The 19,243-nt window shown below is 53.0% G+C and overlaps 4 protein-coding genes across 5 annotated transcripts; 3 read left to right on the plus strand and 1 right to left on the minus strand.

Moving 5' to 3' along the window:
- Positions 1-176: 176 nt before the first annotated feature.
- On the minus strand, positions 177-1,957 carry LOC148182857 (uncharacterized). Its single transcript, XM_088063863.1, has 3 exons — positions 1,882-1,957; positions 1,221-1,518; positions 177-994 (listed from the first exon to the last, which is right to left on the minus strand). Exons 2-3 carry the CDS (start codon positions 1,480-1,482, stop codon positions 585-587), a joined length of 672 nt encoding a protein of 223 aa, XP_087919989.1. The 5' UTR covers positions 1,483-1,518; positions 1,882-1,957; the 3' UTR covers positions 177-584.
- Positions 1,958-2,089: 132 nt separating this feature from the next.
- On the plus strand, positions 2,090-7,868 carry LOC148182858 (uncharacterized). Of its 2 annotated transcripts, none has more exons than XM_088063869.1 (4): positions 2,090-2,341; positions 5,184-5,343; positions 6,393-6,535; positions 7,434-7,868. In XM_088063869.1, exons 2-4 carry the CDS (start codon positions 5,186-5,188, stop codon positions 7,469-7,471), a joined length of 339 nt encoding a protein of 112 aa, XP_087919995.1. In that variant the 5' UTR covers positions 2,090-2,341; positions 5,184-5,185; the 3' UTR covers positions 7,472-7,868. The 2 variants fall into 2 exon arrangements, with proteins under 2 accessions (XP_087919995.1, XP_087919993.1); XM_088063867.1 differs by having other exon boundaries at positions 2,154-2,174.
- Positions 7,869-7,949: 81 nt separating this feature from the next.
- On the plus strand, positions 7,950-8,545 carry LOC148182859 (olfactory receptor 14J1-like). The gene is given in 2 exon segments (XM_088063860.1): positions 7,950-8,247; positions 8,249-8,545. Coding segments are annotated over 2 exon segments (588 nt in total). The 5' UTR covers positions 7,950-7,956.
- Positions 8,546-12,137: 3,592 nt separating this feature from the next.
- Positions 12,138-18,216, plus strand: LOC148182860 (maestro heat-like repeat-containing protein family member 7). The gene is made up of 13 exons (XM_088064247.1): positions 12,138-12,164; positions 12,700-12,814; positions 13,094-13,158; positions 14,083-14,231; positions 14,554-14,694; positions 15,218-15,355; positions 15,660-15,738; positions 15,899-16,036; positions 16,244-16,585; positions 16,726-16,830; positions 17,198-17,300; positions 17,578-17,634; positions 17,923-18,216. The coding sequence occupies exons 1-13, from the start codon at positions 12,138-12,140 to the stop codon at positions 18,180-18,182; spliced, it is 1,719 nt and encodes a 572-aa protein (XP_087920373.1). The 3' UTR covers positions 18,183-18,216.
- The last annotated feature ends 1,027 nt before the right edge of the window (positions 18,217-19,243 follow it).

Below are 19,243 nucleotides of genomic sequence, written 5' to 3' on the forward strand. Positions count from 1 at the left end.
TGGTCATCGTGAGGGCCAAGGCCACACCCCCATTCTGGCCACTGACTGCTGACCGTTCAGGCCCTCGGCCATTGGGATGGCCCCGCCCCTCCCCCACTGAGCAGGGCTCCATTCATTAACAAGGCCCCGCCCCCACTGAGGCTGCAGCTGTGCTGGGGGTGGGGCTTTATTGGGGGAGGGGTGAGGGGAGGAGGGGAGGGAGGAAGGCTTAGGGTGGGGGGGTGTTGGGTGGACTGAGGATCTGGATTGGGCTTGTTTTGGCCCAAAATTCGTTGTCATCATCATCATGGAGGCCATCTTCATCATCTTCGTGTTCATCATCATCATGGAGAGCATCTTAATCATCATCATTATCATCATGGAGGCCATTTTCATCTTCATCATCATCATGGAGGCCATCTTCATCATCATCACCATCATGGAAATCATCTTCATCATCATCATGGAGGCCCTAAAGTCCATTTTGGGCTTTTTTTGCCCCAAAATCCCTCCTCATCTTCATCATCATCATCCCTTCCATCATATTCTTCCTCAGCTCCTCCTTCATCTCCCTCCCCCACCCTCCTCCTCCTCAGCGCCCCCCCCTAATCTTCATCACCTCCACCTTCATCCTCCTCGGGGCCTTCATCACCTCCATCTTCATCTTCGGGGCCTTCATCACCCCCACCTTCATCTTCCTCAAGGTCTTCATCACCTCCATCTTCATCATCCTCGGGACCTTCAACCCCTCCACCTTCATTGTCCTTGGGGCCTTCATCTTCCTCAGGGCCTTCATCACCTTCACCCTCGGGGGCTTCATCTCCTCCACCTTTATCATCCTCGGGACCTTCCTCCCCGTTTTGGGCCTCTCCCTCCTCTTCCTTGGGGCCTTCCTCCCCATTTCGGGGCTGTCCCTCCTCCTCCTCCTCCTCGCATGCCTCCTGGGGCTCTGGCTGGCAGCAAGGACAGTCTGAGCGGTGTGTGGGCGCCGCGTCACGCTGGGGGTCGTAAAAATCTACGGGAAACAGGGAAATCCCACCCAGGAGTGACCCCTGGAGTGACCACCGGGCACTGCCCCTCCCCCCCCAGGCCATGGCTGGACATCAGAGCGGTCACTCAGTGAACAGGGGTCATAAAAATCTGGGAAAAATGGGAAATCCCCCCCCAGAAAACCCCAGAAATGAGTGACCACCAGCCACTGCCCCCCCAGGCCACGGCCAGATGTCGGAGCGGTCACTCACCGAAGGGCCCCGGCCGGGGCGGCCCCTCCAGCCCCTCCAGGACGGTCAGCAGGACACGGCACGTCTGGTCCCCTCTGGCCACGGCCAGAGCGCACAGCCGCCGCACCCAGCCCGAGCTGCCCGGCCGTCCGAGCGCGGCCACCTCGGGCTCGGTCACAGCTCCGGCTGCCCGCAGCCCGGCCAGCAGCGCCTCGGCCGGCACCAAGTCCAGCCGGCGCTCCAGGCCACGGCCGCCCGCTTGGACACGCTCCAGCCACGCCATGGCGACTGAGTGGACACCGGGAGTGGACACTGGACACTGGGAATGGACACAGTGAGTGGACACCAGGAGTGGAGCCTGGGAACAGGGGCTGGACACTGGGAGTGGACACTGGCAATGGACACTGGACACTGGGAGGGGACATCAGGAGTGGACGCTGGGACTGGACACTGCCCCCTGGGGTGGCTCTGGACACTGTCCCAGAGGGGTCACTCCCCTATGGGGGATAGGGAGGGCTATAGGAGACCTCCCTCTCCTAACCCCTCCCCCACCTTCTATAGGGATGTGTCCCCTATAGAACCCCCTTGTCCCCTACAGAACCCACCCCATGCCCTATAGAACCCCCCAATCCTGTATAGAACCCCTCCCCCCTCCCCCCAATCCCCTATAGAACCCCCGTACCTGCTCCGGGCCCCCACAGTCCCCATAGGCGCCCCCTACTATTTAAAGCCCCGACCTTTACGGGCAGCGCAGGCCCCGCCCCCGCGGTTCGCGGAGCCAAATGCCCCGCCCATCTCCCCGCCCTTTGTCCCCGCCCCCCTTTCCCGCCGGACCGCGCGGGCCTGCAGGGGCGGGGGGGGCGTCCCCGTTTCCTTCCGGACGCGAGTGGGACGCGCCGGCCGAGGCTATAAATATGCGGGCGGGCGTCATGTGCAGCGGCCGCGGATCCAGCGGCACCGCCATGGCCTTCAGCGGTACCGGCACCGTGGGGACCCCACCTTTAACCCCGGGCAGGGACCCCCAGGCTCCTCCGTGCCCTGCGGACCCCTCCTCACCGCGGGGGCTGCGCCGCCCCGCGCGGTCTCGGAGCGCCGGGGATGGATCGTGAGGGAGTTCCGGCGGTGTTGCTGCGCTTGACACGGTGGTGGTTGTGTTGTTTCAAATTAGCGTGATTCTAAAGGGGCTTTTCCTCGTTAATTGGTGTAGTTAAGGCGCTGTTACATTGTGGATTTCTCGTGATTAGCGCTCCTCTGGGGGCTGTGTGTGATTCGTGGTCTGTGATCCGGTGCCGCTCCGTTTCCGCCACGCCTCGCTCCTAGTTTTAAATTTTTAATTCATTTTGCTTTTTACTTTTAACATTTCCCCGCCTTAACCCTCACAAACATTTTCATTTCAAGGCCAAACCGCAAATTATGGCCGCTGTTTTGGGGTGTTATTACCGCTAAAACGACCGCGGATGGGGCGGGGGCCGAACAAAGCTCGGAGCCCGGATGCTCCGCGCCTGCAGCGGCAAGGAAAGTTAACCTCAGAACGCCCAATTATAACAGAAAAACTTCAAGTTTGGGTGAAATTCCCATGCATTTATTTTTTTATTTCGGGACAATTTCGGAGTGTTTTAAGGGCTCTGGGATCCTCTTTTATTTTTTTTTTCTTTTTTTCCCCCGCCCACCATTTTGTGGTTTTGCCCCTGCGCGACCGCCGCCACTTTGTGCGCGCGGCGCTCGCGCGGCGCCGCTGCCGCAGTGACACATCCGCGTCCTCCCGTTAAATCAAATTAAATCAAAATCAATCCGATTTAATCAAATTAAACAAATGCGCTAAAAAAAAAAAATTAAGCCCTATACCTTCTGTTTCGGCATTAACAAACCCCGCGGTTTCTTCCCCGCGAGGCGGGAAAGAGCCGTTGAGGATTTGTGAGGGAACTTTAAGCGTATTTTAATTAAATATGGCTTTTTATAAAATATAGATTTTTATAATTAAATTTGGGGTTTTTTGTGCTGTTTATGTCGCTTTTCCAGGGAAATTCGATGGTAAACGCAGGTTTTTACACCCTCTGAATCCTCCCCCCAGGCGCCCCTTTTGTTACGCGAAGCCTGAGGGGGGTTTAAAATTTCCCCTTCATTTTAACTTCTTAATATTTAAGTTTACATTCATCCTAAAAATTGAAGTTTATCCTTTTTAATTTTATGCAGAAATCGCTAAAATCATTGATTTTCTGAGGTTTTAGAGCCTTTTTGCCCTCAGACCCATGTGCCTACACACCCCCTTTTGTTGTGCGGCGCCTGGGGAATATTAAATTTTCCCTTCAATTTTTCTGTCTAAACCATTAAATTTATTTTAATTATTGTTTTTTTATAACACATAAGTAATTAAATGCGAGTTCTGAGTGCTTTTTGAGGGGGATATTTGCTGTAAAAACGGGAATTTTAGGCCCTTTTCCTTGCGCTGAGCCTGAGTGGGCTTTAAGACTTTGCATCCATTTTCACATTTAAATAACAAAATCCGACTTCAATTTTGCTTTTTACAACTAAAAAAATAAAATTTTGCTGTGATTTTTTAAGGATAAATCCATTAGTTCTATTTTCAGGTGGGAAATTTCACTCCTCAGCAGGGTTTTGGTGCTTTTGGGTGGCTGAAGCACCAAATTTTCCTTTATTTTGTGCTGAAATTTCACTATTTCTGCCCTAAAATCAAAAATAACTCCAAATTGTCTAATTAAATTGGTAAAATTTTTGTAAGGTGGTTTTTATTTTTTTTTCTGTAATTAAAAGCTTCCTGTCAGCAATTAATAGTGTTAATCAGTTGATTTCTTAATTTTAATAGCATAAATCAATTGATTTCTCTATTCAAGGATATTTTTGTGCTTGTAAAGTGTTAAATTTTTGTTTATTTGAAGGTATTGAATTATTTTTTATAACGAAAAGTCTCTTGATATCAAATGAATGCATTTTATAAAAGATGTTTAAATATTTTCAATTTTTATAAAATTTAGGTTTATAAACCTTAATATTTTAGGTATTAAGAGAGGACATTTTTTTCTCATTATTGGTTAATAAAATGCTTTTAATTACAGAAATAAGCATAACCATAAAATCAGTTTATTGATAAATAATTGGCTGTTGGTTGAATTTTAGTTATGGAAATAGATGTGGAATAATAATTTACGTTATTAATCATTAAAGGATTATTTTAATTATAGAAAACCATCTAAAAACACTTTTAAATGTTTTTAATGTTAGTTTTGTGTTAATTTTCCTAATTAAAAGTATGATGTATATCAAGCAAGAGATTTTTGCTCTTAATCCCCTAATTAAAAACACTTTTTTAATAATTAATGATACTTAATGAGTTAATTCCAAGATATTTTTGTTCTTAATTCCATCATTAAAAATGGTTTTTTAATAATTAATAAGTATTTAATAAATGAGTTGCTTCGAAGAGATTTTTGCTCTTAATCCTGTCATTAAAACACTCCTATATTTATTAATTACTTAATAAGTGAGTTAATTCTAAAGTAGTTTTGCTCTTGATTCTGTAATTAAAATACTTTTTCAATAAGCATTGATTACTTAATATAAAGAGTTCAGATATTTTTAATATTACATATATTGCTATAAATAATATACATAATATATTTATAAAATAATGCATTATTTATATTGATTAATTATTTACTAATTATATTGAAAATTTAAACTTAAAAAATCTTAGAGAATTAATAAACTTGAAATATTCATTTATTATTTATACTTATTACTACAGTTAGACTTAAACCCATAATTAAAAGGCTTTTATTAGCTCATAACCTCTCACTACATTTAAAAATCTCTTTATTTGGGGCCATTTTCCATGGATTAACCCCATTTTAACCCTTCCCTCCCCAGATGATGCAAAGGTACGGCCCCCTCCCCCCATCCCTAAGGAATCCTTTTCCCACGGGATTCCCGGGGAATTTTAACGAGATTTAAGTTTTCCCTCGGCAGCTATGGCACCTACCCCGCCCCCCCAGCCAGAGCTGCTCATGGAGGGCCGAGGGGCAGGGCTGCTCCCAGCAGAGCTACAGCGGCTACGGCCAGGGCTCAGACATGGGCTTGGGCTACAGCCAGGGTGGCTACAGCGGCTCCTACGGCCAGAACTGGAGCGGTGAGCAATCCCAAAAATCTGGAATTCCCAAAAATCCCCATCCCTCTATCCTGCTGTACCCAAAATCTGCGCTTCTGTACCTGAAACTGCCCTAAAACTGCTCTGAAATCCCCCAAAGTGATCCCAGAGCTGCCTGGGCAGAGCCAGAGCAGTGAGTGATCCCAAAAATCCTGGAATTCCCAAAAATCCCAGGTGTTATATCCCCCTGTACCCAAAATCGCCGCCTTTGTACCTGAAACTGCCCTGAAATGCCCAAATCTGAGCCCAAAAGTGACCCAAATTTTTGACCATCCCATTTCTCCCGGTTTACTCCCATCATTTCCACTTTCCCCATTATTCCCATCATTCCTGTTTTTCCCACTTTCTTCATTTTCCCCCTGTTTATCCCCGTTTTCCCCCGTTTATCCCTATTTCTCCCTGTTTTTCCCGTTTTCCCCCCGTTTTTCCCCAATTTATCCCCAGGTTACTCGGTGCCAGAGGCTCCTCCCTCCTACGGCTCTGGCAGCTTTGGCTCCGGGCAGAGCTCCCAGGGCAGCTATGGCCAGAGCTCCTCGTACCCGGGCTACTCCCAGCCCCCCACTGCTGCCTCTGCCTCTGCCAGGTCGTTAATTAATCACTAATTAATTATTAATTAGTTATTGATGGGTATCAGTAACCCAGACTCCAGACCAGTAACCCCAGACTGGTTCCCAGTTACTCCCAGTAATGCCAAATGCATTCCCAGTTACCTTGGTAATTCTAGGGATCTTTAGGTGAATTTTGGGGTGATTTTTGGGTGAATTCCAGGTGGTTTCAATGAATTCCAGGAGATTTGGGGTAAATTCCAGGTATTTTAGGTGATTTTGGGTGATTTTTGGGTAAATTCTAGGTGCTTTTGATGAATTTCAGGAGATTTTTGGGTGCATTCCAAATATTTCCAATAAACTCCACATTCCTGCTCACTCTCCCCCTCTTTTTTTAGCCAACCCCCATCCCTCCCTCCCCTCATCCCACTTCTAATTCCTAGTTTTTGGGCTGAAATTCCAAAATTTTTTATGTTTTTCCCACAGTTACGGCAGCGGCTTTGGCAGCTCCAGCTATGGCCAAGCCCTGAGCAGGGGCCACAGCCAGCGGAGCTATGACCAGCAGTCGTCCTACAACCCACCCCCTCCCCTGAGCTACAGCCAGCAGGGCCAGTACAGCTCTGATGGCTGTGAGTCATGTGCCTAAAAAATTCCGGGATTTTGGGGCAAATTCTGTGGATTTTGGGCAAAATTGGGACTGAAGTTGGGGGATACGGGGTGGAATTTGGGGGTTTGGGATGGGAACAGTTGTCCTACAACACCCCCCCCAAGATACAGTGGTAGAAATTCCCCAAAAATTGTGGGATTTTGGGAAAAAAATTACCAAATTTGGGGCAGAATCCCTGGGATTCGGGGCAGAATTTGTGGGATTTAGGGGAGAATTCTTGGAATTTGGGGCAGAATCCCTGGGATTTGGGGCAGAATGCCTGGGATTTGGGGAACAATCATTGGAATTTGGGATAGGATCACTGGGATTTGGGGCAGAACCGTAGGATTTGGGGCAGGACCAGTCACCGCCCCCCCCAGCATTCCCAGATTTTCCATCCCAGTTGGCAGCTATTCCCAGGATGGCTTAGCGCTGAGCTCTGGGGGGTTCCAGGAGCCAGGCGGGACCTTCAGCTCCCGGGGTGGCTTCGTGCGCAGGCGCAGCCACAGGAACCACGGGGCCATGGGGTGAGTGCGGGAGCCTCCAAGTGGCTGAGGATGTCAGCAGCCCCCACTGAGGCCATCCCTGCCCAGAGACCCTGGGGGAATGGGCAGACAAGGAGAGCGTCCCTGGGGCTGGGGAAGCAGAACTCAGAGGCACCAGCGGCTCCAGGTGGGAAATGGAGTGTGGAATGGGGCTGTGAAAGCCCTGCCTGGGCTGTGCCAAGCAGGACAGACAAGTGTAAGAGACGGTCCGAAGATTCCCTCATCTGTCTCACAACCGTCTCAAGGACAGAGACTGAGACCCTGAATATCACAAGGGACTTGGTTTGGGGGTTTGGGCCTAGCTGAGGTGGATGTTTGCGAAGTGATTGTTTGCAGGTGGTTGCACGGTACACTGCTCTCGTTCCTGCTGGTGAGCAGAGGCTTGTGTGTGGTACCCTGTGCAATGGGTTTTCCACGACTCATGGCTCTCGTTCCTGCTGGTGAGCAAAGACTTGCAAGACATGGATCGCTCTGTACCCTACACCTGCCCCCCACGCAATGGAATTCATCACAATGATCACCAATCTCCTCTGTTTTTGGCCCTGCACCCCTCGCTTTGCAAAAGACTATAAAATTATACCCCAAACTTACCTTCCTTTGAGATCCCCCCAACGGACAGAAGACTCTGCGTTGTTGGACAGCTGAGTGGACTTCGACGTTGGTAGCTGTAATCCCCTTACTCTCTGTTCCTTATGCTTTACTTTCTCCTCTTTTCTCTCTATCGCATATTAGTGCTGATGAGCACTCAATAAAGTGTGTTCTGCTGTTTAAGTCCTTGGTTTGCTGATAATCTTTTGTACTCTAACGCTGACTAAAAGAACCACATCACGAATCCCACCTTGTGGATTGTGACACCATCATGTGCTACGACCGCTACGTGTCCATCTGCAAACCCCTGCACTACGAGACCATTCTGGGCAGCAGAGCTTGTGCCCACATGGCAGCAGCTGCCTGGGCCAGTGGCTTTCTCTATTCACTGCTGCACACGGCCAATACATTTTCCCTGCCCCTGTGCCAGGGCAATGCCCTGGGCCAGTTCTTCTGTGAAATCCCACACATCCTCAAGCTCTCCTGCTCCAAATCCTCTCTCAGGGAACTTGGGCTCATTGCAGTCAGTGGCAGTTCGGTATTTGGTTGTTTTGTGTTCATTTTTTTTCTCCTATGTGCAAATCTTCAGTGTCATGCTGAGGATCCCCTCTGAGCAGGGACAGCACAAAGCCTTTTCCACCTGCCTCCCTCACCTGGCTGTGGTCTCTCTGTTCCTCAGCACTGTCATGTTTGCTCACCTGAAGCCCCCTTCTATCTCCTCCCCATCCCTGGATCTGGCAGTGTCAGTTTTGTACTCAGTGGTGCCTCCAGCCCTGAACCCCCTCATCTACAGCCTGAGGAACCAGGAGCTCAAGGCTGCAGTGTGGAGAATGATGACTGGATGGTTTCGGAAACATTAAACTGCTGGCCAATTTCTGCAAATAACTTGTAATAAAAGTCATCTTTGATACTTCTTGATACTTCATTTAGGAGGGTTTTTTTCTTAGTTGTATGTTTTAAAATTGTCTTCAATAAAATATCATTGTTTGTGCCATTTCTCATTTTGTTCCTCTCTCCATCTTCCCTGTGGCCACAGACTGTGTCAATAAGGAGCTGGTATCTTGGTGGCTTTAAATGAAAGAAAGGATCTCCCAGCAAAGTCTTCTGCAGAGATCCCCCTTTTGTTCCCTTCTCTGCAGCTGCAGCAGCAGTGTCTGTGTGCAGAGCTGGGGGCAGATCAGTGCTGGCACAGCAGCTGTGCCCAGGAGCAGCAGCACTTGGTGTTGCCAGTGCTGCTCCCGTGCCACTGCCCCGCTGCCCTCCTGGCCCTGGTGTTGCTGCAGGGCCTGAGTGCTCTCGGGGCCGGGCACAGCCCTGGGGGTGGCAGTGCCGGGGCTGCAGCAGGGACAGGCCATGGGCACTGCTGGGGCAGCGCTGACGCCTCAGGGCAGGGCCTGGGGGCTCCAGGCTCCTTGCCCAGGCTCTCTCAAGAACACGGCCAGGCCAAAGCTCAGCACAGAAACCCCCGTGAGCAGCCCCAGGGTGGCCGTGGGCAGGCTGGGGGCAAACAGCATGGCTGGGGCTCTGCAAGGTCCCTGGGGGAGATGGGAAGGAGCAGCAGAGCAGGGGCTGATCCATCCCCACTGTGCTGGACACCCCAGGGCAGCGTCCCAGAGCGTCCTCATGGAGCTGCCAACAACATCCCCCCTGTGCAGCCCTGGCCTCTCCCCCGGCTCAGAGAGGTGCCGCATCCTTGCAGGCACAGACACGGCAGCACTGGCTCAGGAGCCCCTGTTTGCACTGCCCAGAGCAGGCGTCAGCACCCCCATGGTGCTGCTGTGGGGAGATGAACCTGAGGGAGCACAAATGCCATCAGCCCCTGGGGCCAGGAAGGGCTGGGGGATGGGAGGGAAACCACTCAGGTTTGTCGTGGCCTCTGAAGTCACACAGAAAATTTGTTCCCATGAGCTGTGAGTTTCCTGTGCAACTGCAGATGTTGATCAGGACCAGGTAATCCCAACCCTCTGAATCGTGCCTGGGAGAGATTTGTGGAACTGCCAGGATGACGAGGACTGGAATGCTGGTGGAAAAGCCTGCACTTGAATTAACCCCATTTCCTGATGGAAAATAATCCAGGAATTTCATTTCTGGAATTGGAAAAGCAAGGAAACATTTTTTTAGGCAGTGTCATAGGCACTCCCAGACTGGGGGACTCCCTAACCCATCCTTTCCAGATTGAGGAATGGAAATTCCTGGGATGAGCCAGGATTAACAAACCCCTCCCTCAGGTGTGTGTTCCAGGATTTTCCCATGTTTTCCCAGCCCAGGTGAGCCATGTGCAGCATTCCAAAGGGATTGGTTAAAACCAGGAAGGATTTTGTTCCCCATGGGAATAAAACTGGCTCCAAAACCCTCCCAGAAAGGCCAAATCCCGATTTTAGCAGCTTTTTCCACCTCCACTGGGTGAACAAAAACTGCTGGGCATGATGTCACCCACTGACTGGTCCTTGGGGAGATCTTCTCCTCACTCCCCGGATGGTCCTAGGAGGGTCCCGGTGTCCCCTTGGATAGCCCTTGCTAAAACGCGAGGGGGTTTCCTCAGCGAAGTGACAGACCCGAGAGCGACTTGCTTTCTGCAGCTGGTGCTGCAGGAGACGCTTCTTCCAGGAACCAGGGAACCAGGGAACTGCTGGCAGAGCTCCCTGTTGGGGCACCACTTGTCGCAGCGAGCGGAGGTGGTCAAGGTGCTACGACCTTCCCAGGGAAGCGTCTCCTGTGGCACTTCCCCTGGGCGCACAGGCACGCTTGCCTTGCCCCCGTGATTCAGCTGCGAGCCCTTCCAAGGGCTTTTGGAATGGCCGCTGTTCCTCAGGTGCTGCCGAAGAGAAGAGACGGGAGGCACCGTGTGGGGTTCCAAGGAAGTCTTTATTCTTCTCTCCCGAAGGGTCCCAGAGACAACAACTGGCCTGGGCTCAGTGAGAGCTGGGATTATATAGGAAAAGCAGGGGGTGGGGTGGAGCAACAGGGACAATGGTCTGAGGATTCAGGGGCGGAACAAGGAGGAAGGGCCAACAGGGTAAAAATAATACGCACACAGGGGGAAAGGCATGTTGGGAACCACTTAACATGTGGCTGTAAAAATAAAAGCTCCCCATCGAGGCCTTTAGCCTCTGGGGGAGAGTGGTAAGTGAAAGCCTACTATGGGCTCTTCCTCCAGGGGAGAGTGGCTACAGTATTGGCTGCTTCCTCGGCCCCCACAGTTCCCAGTATCTAGTTAACATCGCATAGTTGTTTGCATCATTCGGGTCCAACAAAGGGTTTACAATAGGAAACAACTGGTCCACTGTACCTTGTATGGCTCCACTAGCAATTTCTCCCTGCACATGTGCTCTGATCATCTTCATCACCAAGTCTTTATCTGTTTTCCTTAGCGCTGTCATCATGAAATCACCTCAGTCTGGGTCTTGGTTCTTGACTATTAACTCCAATCTTTTTGCCACTTTGCTAGGGTTTTCTCTATAATTATGAACTTCTTCCTGCCAGTTATTCAGGTCACCAGTAGAAAAGGGAATCTTCACCCACACAGCTTCTCCTGTGGGACCCACTACTTGCCTTAAGGGGGTGACTAAAGGCAAAGCTTTCTTGGTTTTATTCCTGGTACATGTTGTCACTGGCATCCCAGAACTTGTCCCCTCACCAGGATTATTCATCTCATTCTCACTTTCATTTAATTGAGGGAGAGGAGTGGTTGCTTGAGGGGGAAGGTAGAGCTGGCCTGGAATAACTCGGCTGAGAGACTTGGACATCTATAACAGTGTCTTCCTCGCGCTTTTTTGCCAATTTCAAACATCTCTGCCCTAAACTACATGCTGAACAACATCTCTTTATTTTCCACCTGTTATCTCTTTCCAAAGGAAGGACCAAAGCCTCCTGGGGGTCCAAATCAAAACCATATTCTTTGTGCCACTCAGGTTTATTCTTCAGGGTAAAAAAATGTGTCTGCACATATCACTTGGTCTCATTTGTCTTCTTTTCTTAAAAATAACATCAGCTGTAACAGTGGGTGATCATTTAAAGTTCCATTAGGCAGTCCATTTTCACCACTTTCTAATTTTTACCAAGCCTACCTTTGGTTACAGTATTTAATCAGATCACTTTGCTTCAAAAAATGACCCTCTGGGATTCCTCCCAAGTCTTTCTAATGTGCTAAAACACATTCTAGTGGACTCTTCGCGCCTTGGCCCAGATGTTCCTTGTCTGTGTCACACCTGTGAGTTTAGAATGGCCACCAGCTGGGACGTGTCCCAAGGAGGCCGTGCCAGCTTCTGTGCAAGGCCCCGTGCCCTTCCTGCTGCAGCTGCGTCGGCAGCCCTGGGGGCTCCTTCTGCTGCCCTGAGCCTGCAGAGCAGGGCAGCGTTTGCTGATGGTTTGAGGCGTCCCTAAAGATCCTGTTGGGCTGTCTTAGACACTTTGGGCAAGGGATTCCTTCCAACCTCGGCCACATTGGGGGGGATGGGGGTGGAACCAGGGCAGGTGGCAGTGAGTGCAAGGGCCCTTTGTGACACGTGGTGACATAGGAGCTGGCGGTGACAGGACCATGCCACAGTGCCCAGTGCACGTGACGGGACAGGATGCGTCAGAGCGGTGCTGTGAGGAGCCCCCACACAGCGCACTCGTTTGTGTCTGACCCGGAGCTTTTCTGCGCAGTTATTCCTGCAGGTGACCTTGAGGCCAGACCACAGGACTTGCTGACCTGTGGCCTTGCCGAGGCTTCTCTTCAGCAGGTGCCCTCGAGGGCAGACCGTGGGATTTGGTGACCCGGATCTTTTCCAAGGCATCGCCCATCCCTGCGGTCACTGCCCTTGAGACCAGACCACAATCCTTGTTGAGGAGCCTCCTGTCCTTGTGGCAGGAGCCCTCAAGACCCAAGTGCAGGACTTGCTGTCCTGCAGTCTTGCCAGGACTTCAGTCTTGCAGGTGCCTTCCAGGCACAACTGCAGGACTTGCTAACTTGAGCTTTCCCGAGCCATCTCTCCTGCAAGTAGACATAAATCCAGTCCCTGCCATTGAGCAGCGACCCCCAAGAGTGCCCAAGTTGGCCTGGGTTGAGGAGGAGGAAGAAGAAGGCCCTGGAGCTGCCCCAGCACAGGCGACTGAAGAGGTGCAGCCGTTCCAGCCACTGCAGGAAGGTGAGTGGCAGAGCTGGGCAACAGGGCTCTGCCTGTGGCCAGCTTGGCCACATCCCATCCCATCATGTCCTGTCCCTTTCCGTCCCCTCCCACCCCTTCCCATCCCCTGGGGATGTGCCCACAGAAAGGATGGAAGAAAGCCTGGGGCTACCCCCCCAGCAGTGGCAACACTCCATCTCCTGGGGCATCCCCAGGGCTGTCCTTGCCTGGGGAGTGCAGGGCTGGGCTGTGTTCTCTGGCCTCTCCTGCAGCCCCTCAGCTCTGGCTGCTCTTTGCCAGATGCAGCCATGGCCCAGACACAAGAGCAGGACCCTGCCCATGGCCTCTTCCGCAGAACAGCGCAGGTACCTGCAGCCATCCCCACCTGGGCTGGGCCTGCTGGCACTGCTCAGCCCAGCACCGCACTTGGAGCACTCCATGCAATATCCCTCTCTTCCCACCCTTCCTTCTCCTGCCCAACTTTCAAATTCATCAAGCGCATTTGGCAGGAAGAGACCAGCATCATGGGCACTGGGTCCATGGAAAACGGTGACGTCTACACCACCGACACCAGTGCTGCCATGCTGGAATTGATTTTGGAGGAGGGTGTTTCCATTCCAGAGCAAATAAGTAGCCTGTGGCCAGAGTTTGATCCTCCAGGGATCCCTTGGCCTCCCAAGCCACGCCTGCTGATCACTCTAAGCCTTTGAGGCCATTGCAGGGTGGTGTTATGAACGCACTCAAGAGAGTGATATGGTAAAAATTTTATTAATTACAGCAAGCAAGAATTAAGCAAAAATCAGCGCTGGGCGGCAGGGGAGTCTCTACTCCTTCGGCTGCCGCGTTTCCGATTTCCGTGTCTTCCCTTTTAAGTGGTCCAACTTCCGGGTTACGTGTCCTTTCTCGGGTGTCTCTGCGCATGTGCCTCCGGTCACTGGTGGTCGCTTTTTGCCTTCTGGTGGTCGTAGGATGAAGATCAGGAGTCTTCCTCTTTTGACCTTTCCTCACTGTTCTCCTTTTAAGGCTTATCTGAGTGGCTTAACTTTCTGGAATTCAAGAGAGCTTGCAAGGCTGTTCTCATAATTATACAGACGTCAGCAGCAGCCTTCAACCTCATCCCTATTACACAAAGCATAGTTTTGCAAAGCATCGTATCTTACATGTTTAGGCGAACAAAAGGGTCTCTATTTATTACAGGTGGTGAGAAGGGAAGCACTTCTCTGGGGAATCTGGAGACATTCCTGACTCCCTGTGGCAGCTTTCCAAGTCTCCCCTTGTGCCTTCTCCAGGTGCCTGCCATGGTGAGGTACATCCACCAGTGGCTCATGGCCAATCAGTTCTCTGAGCACAGGCTGAACAGGACCCTGCTGGATCTGAGCGAGGCACAGCCCGCTGACGTGGTCATTGCTCTCCTGCGTGTGGCCCCAACGTGTGACAGGTACGGGCCCCACGTGCCCAGAGGGCTCAGGGCTCCTCAGCCCATCAGCCTGCACAGCCTGGCCCAGGTGTCTGACCAACAGAGACTTCCAGGACCCTCTGGCTGCTCCCTTTCCCAGCCCTGCTACATCGGCCCCCGAGCCTGCTGCCATGCCATGGCCCTCAGGGCCCTGTCCCTGCAGGGCTGGGCTGCCTGGCTGCTGCTGCTGGTGAGGGGCAGTGGGCAGAGGCAGAGCTGGCAGCCAGCTCAGCTCCCCTCCACTGCTGCCCAGGCCACGGGGATGTGTCTGAGACCCCCGTGAGACAGAGCTGTCACCCCACAGAGCTGCTATGACCATGTGGAAGACGATCTTGTGCTCGCCCAGGACAGCGGAGCGGGCATACCTGATAGTCCTCGATGTGCTGGGGAACTGGCCCCACAGTGCACCTCCGATGGCGACAACACGGGTGTCCTTGCCCTGGCTGTGAGTTTCTGCAACTGGCCTTTGCTCACCCCATGGCCAGCCACCTCTTCAGCAGCTGTTTCCTCCTTCCCCCACTGCATCTCCCTGCCTCAGGCACTGGGATGAAACCTGGCCTAGGGGCAGCTTCAGGGGCACCAGGTCTGATGCTCCCCCTGTGTCTTCCCCAGCCTCTCCCTGCCACACTCAGGCCCTGCCACAGAGACACTCGGCACTGAGCACTGTCTCAGGGTGCTTTGTCCTCTGCAGGCAACTGTGGTGACATGGAAGTTCCTTCAGGTGCCCTGTGTCCCACATGTAGTGACAGTGCATTTCCCCCGCCTCTTTGTGCATCTGCTCTTCCAAGTGTTCTTCAGCACTTTGGATATGCCAGAGGAAGTTGATACCTTCTGGAAGGGATGCCAGGAGCAGCACAGCCTTGCCACCAGCCCCAACAGGTGCTCCATCCCAGTCCTCCTGTCCCTGCCATGTCCCCATGGCAGAAGCCAGTGCTCCCAGCATGATGTGGGCCTTGCTGTGCACACAGGTTTGCAGTGCAGACCCTGAAGTCCCTGCTCTGCCTTCTCCGGTGTGAGCATGTGGTTCTGGAAGTGGAACGCAAGTGTGGCTGGGACATGCTGCTCAGTACTGACACCCACCACTATGCCGTGGGTCTGCTGGCCAGGTGAGACCCCCTTCTCCCCACTGCCTCTGGCATTTGTGCCCTGTGTGTCCAGGTGCCCCACAGCTTCCCAGTGGTTGTGGGCCCAAGGGCCTCGTCACCAAGGAGACTTCAAAAGGCTGGGAGAGGAGGGTGCCCAGGAGCAGCCACCTCCCCAAGGGCCCATGTCCCCTAGCAGGCTGGTGGGGAAAGATCAGCCCTCTGTTAGTAATTTCTGGGAGAGCTTTGCTGCTGCTGGCTCAGAATTTTGCTTCCTTTTTCCTCCATTCAGAGAAATGTGCTCTTCATCCGTACACTTGTGTTCCAGGGTAGCATTCTACCTGCTCAGCCTGCTCAGCAAAGAGATGCCATTCTGGGATTTTGCTGCCCTGGCATTCCTTGTAGAGGTGAGCCTGAAGGCCAGCTGCTTTCCAGCTCTCTGCCCTCTCACAGCTGCAGCTGCCTGGGATTTCGCTGCCCGTGCTCTGTGCTGCTGCCGGGGCCCAGCCCTGTGTGGTTCCGGAGTCCTGCCAGCCAGCTCCCCTGTCACTGCCCTGTGCCTTTCAGGTCCTGGAGTGCCTGGACTTGACTGAATGCAGTGACAGCATCCTGGAGATCATGTCAAACCATCTGCAAAGCGAGTGCAGGGAGAGGCAACGCTTGGCACTCAGAGGCCTCCTAGTGCTTGGCAAGAATCCCTTGATGGTGAGAAGGGGGCAGCAGCTGAAGCCATGCAGGCAGCGTAGTGATGGCGAATGCAGTCCTTGGGCTTAGCTGAGCTTCGGGCACTGAGGCACCTGCTCCCTGCTCTCCTGCCTCCCGGCTCAGCTGCCCGAGTGCTTTAGGACCAGCCTTTGGCTTCTGGGCCCTGCAGCAGCAGGGTGGGGTTTCACAGACTTCTCTTCCCCACAGGCCAAGAAAATGTGGAGCCTGACTGAAAACCTGCTGGAGCTCCTGCAGGAAAATGATAGAGATGTGGTCAGGATGACCATGGTTCTACTCAAATATTTGTTCCTGTATAATAGTACCCCGATAGCCATACCCATCACCTGGCAGCTGGCTGAGGTGCTGAATTCTTTTTTCCTTCCTTTCATACAGGATGGTAGCCAGGTGCAGCTGTGCTCCATGTTTGTATTTCAAAAGATGATAGATTTATTAATGGAAGAGGGAAAAAAGGCCCTGAAGTCATACATGCGCCAGAGCCTGCTCCCACTCTTCTTCCACTGCCATGACCAGAACCAGCATGTGGCAGAGGTGAGGACACCTGGGCTGCCGGTGGCACCCTGGGAGAGGGCTCGGCTGCCTCCTGCCCCGGCACCTCCAGGCCTTGGCACACAAATGCGGGTCCTGTGCCTGGGCTTGTGGGGCCATCACTGGTCTCTGCTGCTCTCCAGGTGTCCTGGGAAACGCTGCATTCTTCAGCCAGATTCCTGAAGAGGAGGGATATTGAACAGATGCTGCAGCTGGATAAGAAACTCTGGAAGTTCAGCGAAGGCCTGGTAAGGACAGCCTGGAAGGGCCAGCCTCAGCCTGGAGAAGCCCCCTGTCCCCGGTGCCCAGTGTGTGGGGCTGGCAGCTGTGCCCCTGCCCACTGCTGCACCTGGGAGCTACACGGCTTCTTCTCCAGGCTCCTGTGGCCCCGAGCCGGGTGCCGATGGAGCTCCAGCCCACTGGGGCTGCGGGCCGGGCCGGCACCGCGGCTCCCCGGGCAGCAGCCGGCCCTCTGCCCCCTCCAGAGCCCGGCGCCAGCGGCTGCTGGCCGGGCCTCAGGGCTGGGCGGACACGGGAGGCCGGGGCTGGCCGCAGGCAGTGCCCGGCCGAGGGGCAGAGCCCGCACCAACCCTTCCCTCCTGCCGCTCTCTCCAGCTGGGACAGGACAGGAACCGAGCGGCCGAGCAGCTGCGCCGGGCCCTGCCGTACCTGCAGAGCCCACAGGAGACCCTGAAAGAGGCGGCCATCAGGTTCATCGGTGAGCCACGAACCTGGACTCCCTCCCCGCCCCGCCGCAGCTCGGTCCCGGCCCCGGCTGCTGCCCCGGCAGCGGCACCCGGGCCCGGCGCCCTGGAGCCCCGGCTGCCCTTGGGGCTGCTGCCGGCCTCTGGCAGCCGGGCCCTTGGGCTGAGTCAGGATGCGGCAAGGGCCCGGGCTGAGCCCTGCCGGGGCGGGAGGGCGTGTGGCCACAGGGCTGGCAGCGCCGCTGGCAGGGAGCTGTGCTGCTGGGGCCCTGACAGGCTCTGTGTTCCCAGGGATGGCCGGGGATCAGCTGAGGGGGCAGAAGAAAGAGATGCTGCTCATTTGTGAGGGTGAGTGAGGGCAGCGGACTGTCAGCGGGGCTGGCGGGTGGAGGTGCAGGCCCTGGCCTGGGTGCGGAGGGCTCTGCTCCCTGTGTGGATGAGAAGCAGCATGGGCAGAGCCCACTGAGATTTCAGGGGCACGTGGGGCATTCGTGGCCGCAGCTTCGGGCTGATCCCCTTGGTCCCTGCTCCCTGCTGGCCATGGCAAGAGCCGGCTGGGATGGCCCTGGCAGGGGGCTCTCCGTGGGCCCCAGCAGGTCTGGGATCTGACCGTGGCTCTGTCCGTCTCTCTTCCAGCCCTTGAAGACACTGCATATGACAGCAGCCTGGAGGTTGGAAGCCTGGCACTTCAGACATTGTGCCTTCTCAGGGCAGGAGACCACGCTCCGATCTCCACATTCCAGAGGCTTCGAGATCAGCTCCGCAGGGCATGGGGGTCACGGCCTCGTCTGTCAGGCCTAGGCTGGCTGTGCTGCTGGAGCTCTGCAGAGAGCTGGTCTGGCAGGCTCTGTCTGCTGGGGCCACATGAGCAGCCAGCAGGGACTTTTTTCCTTTGAGATTGTACTTTTCTTTTTTGTTTTTCTTTAGTATGTAAATAATATAGGGTATGTTATAATAGACAGACTCCCAGGACCTTTCTTTTGCTGCCCAGGGTGTGTGGGGCATAGGGGAAGAGGGGGAAAAGGGTGCTTGTGCTCTGCAAGCTGCTCAGGCGTGCAGTGGTGCAGGGAAGATGGCCAGAAGCCTCTTGGCCTTTGGTGGTTCTGCTGAAGGCACAAGCCCTGTCCCAGCCAGGAAGTGCCATCTGTGTTCTTCTGCCTGTGTTGCTGCCTGGATTGCTGAGGGCTCTGTCATGATCCGCTAACACAGGCAGGAATCATGGGATATTTCTTTGATCTCAGTGCAAAAGGACACAAAGGGATTTCAGTTTAAATCACAGCAATAGTGCACTTTTATTTTAGTGCCAACAACAGGAGTTATAGCTGCTATGGTTTTTTGAAGGAGAATTGCTGTAGGTTTAAGTGATTCTGGAAGGCCTCAAATTAAAGGGGTCATCATTTCACAGGTAATTGCATTGGTGATTCATAACCAGTAGTTAATTTTCTGTCATGTATCATTTGCAAGCAGGCAGCTTTGTGCATGTCTTCCAGTAGTTGGTCAGGGGTACCAACTATAGCTATAGGTCTCCTCTTTCCAAGGGGTTAAGCCCTGCTGCCCAATAAGCTGCACGCTGAGTTAGGGACCACGGGTTACATCTGTCTCCTGCTGTTGAGAAGACCCCATGCCCCCAGTGCCCACTGGCTTCTTGTTCTGTCAGTCGAATCTGATCTCTTCCAGTGAGAGATAATCACAATACATATTTTGTCTCTGACTCGTGAGGGAGATGCCCCTACTCCTTTTTCAACTTAGGCAATTCAGTAGCAGTGTACGGGATTTCTTCAGTGGTTGTATGTGGATCAATATCTTCATCATTGATATGATTATATTCTGTTTTAATTAAAGGTTTCCAGCGAGGACAGCAGTGCTCCCCACAATTTTTCATCAGTTAGTTCTTTTTGAGGGTAAATTTGATTAATGAGAGGGGTTTCTCTCTCCTCTATTTCTTTTGGTGAGTAAG

This window comes from Pseudopodoces humilis, chromosome 18 (genome assembly GCF_049639895.1).
Source record: "Pseudopodoces humilis isolate 2021_Gansu_Grassland_sample_001 chromosome 18, ASM4963989v1, whole genome shotgun sequence".
In the NCBI taxonomy this organism is placed as follows: Eukaryota; Metazoa; Chordata; class Aves; order Passeriformes; family Paridae; genus Pseudopodoces; species Pseudopodoces humilis.

Excerpts from the sequence above, each read along its gene's own strand:
- LOC148182857 (XM_088063863.1), bottom strand. The coding sequence starts at position 1,482 with ATGGCGTGGCTGGAGCGTGTCCAAGCGGGCGGCCGTGGCCTGGAGCGC. Across the intron at positions 995-1,220 it reads GCCCCGGCCGGGGCCCTTCG|ATTTTTACGACCCCCAGCGT; the intron begins GTGAGTGACCGC and ends TGTTTCCCGTAG.
- LOC148182858 (XM_088063867.1), top strand. Across the intron at positions 5,344-6,392 it reads CTACGGCCAGAACTGGAGCG|TTACGGCAGCGGCTTTGGCA; the intron begins GTGAGCAATCCC and ends TTTTTCCCACAG. Across the intron at positions 6,536-7,433 it reads CCAGTACAGCTCTGATGGCT|GTGGTTGCACGGTACACTGC; the intron begins GTGAGTCATGTG and ends GATTGTTTGCAG.
- LOC148182860 (XM_088064247.1), top strand. The coding sequence starts at position 12,138 with ATGGGGGTGGAACCAGGGCAGGTGGCA. Across the intron at positions 15,739-15,898 it reads CCCTGGCATTCCTTGTAGAG|GTCCTGGAGTGCCTGGACTT; the intron begins GTGAGCCTGAAG and ends TGTGCCTTTCAG. Across the intron at positions 17,635-17,922 it reads GATGCTGCTCATTTGTGAGG|CCCTTGAAGACACTGCATAT; the intron begins GTGAGTGAGGGC and ends TCTCTCTTCCAG.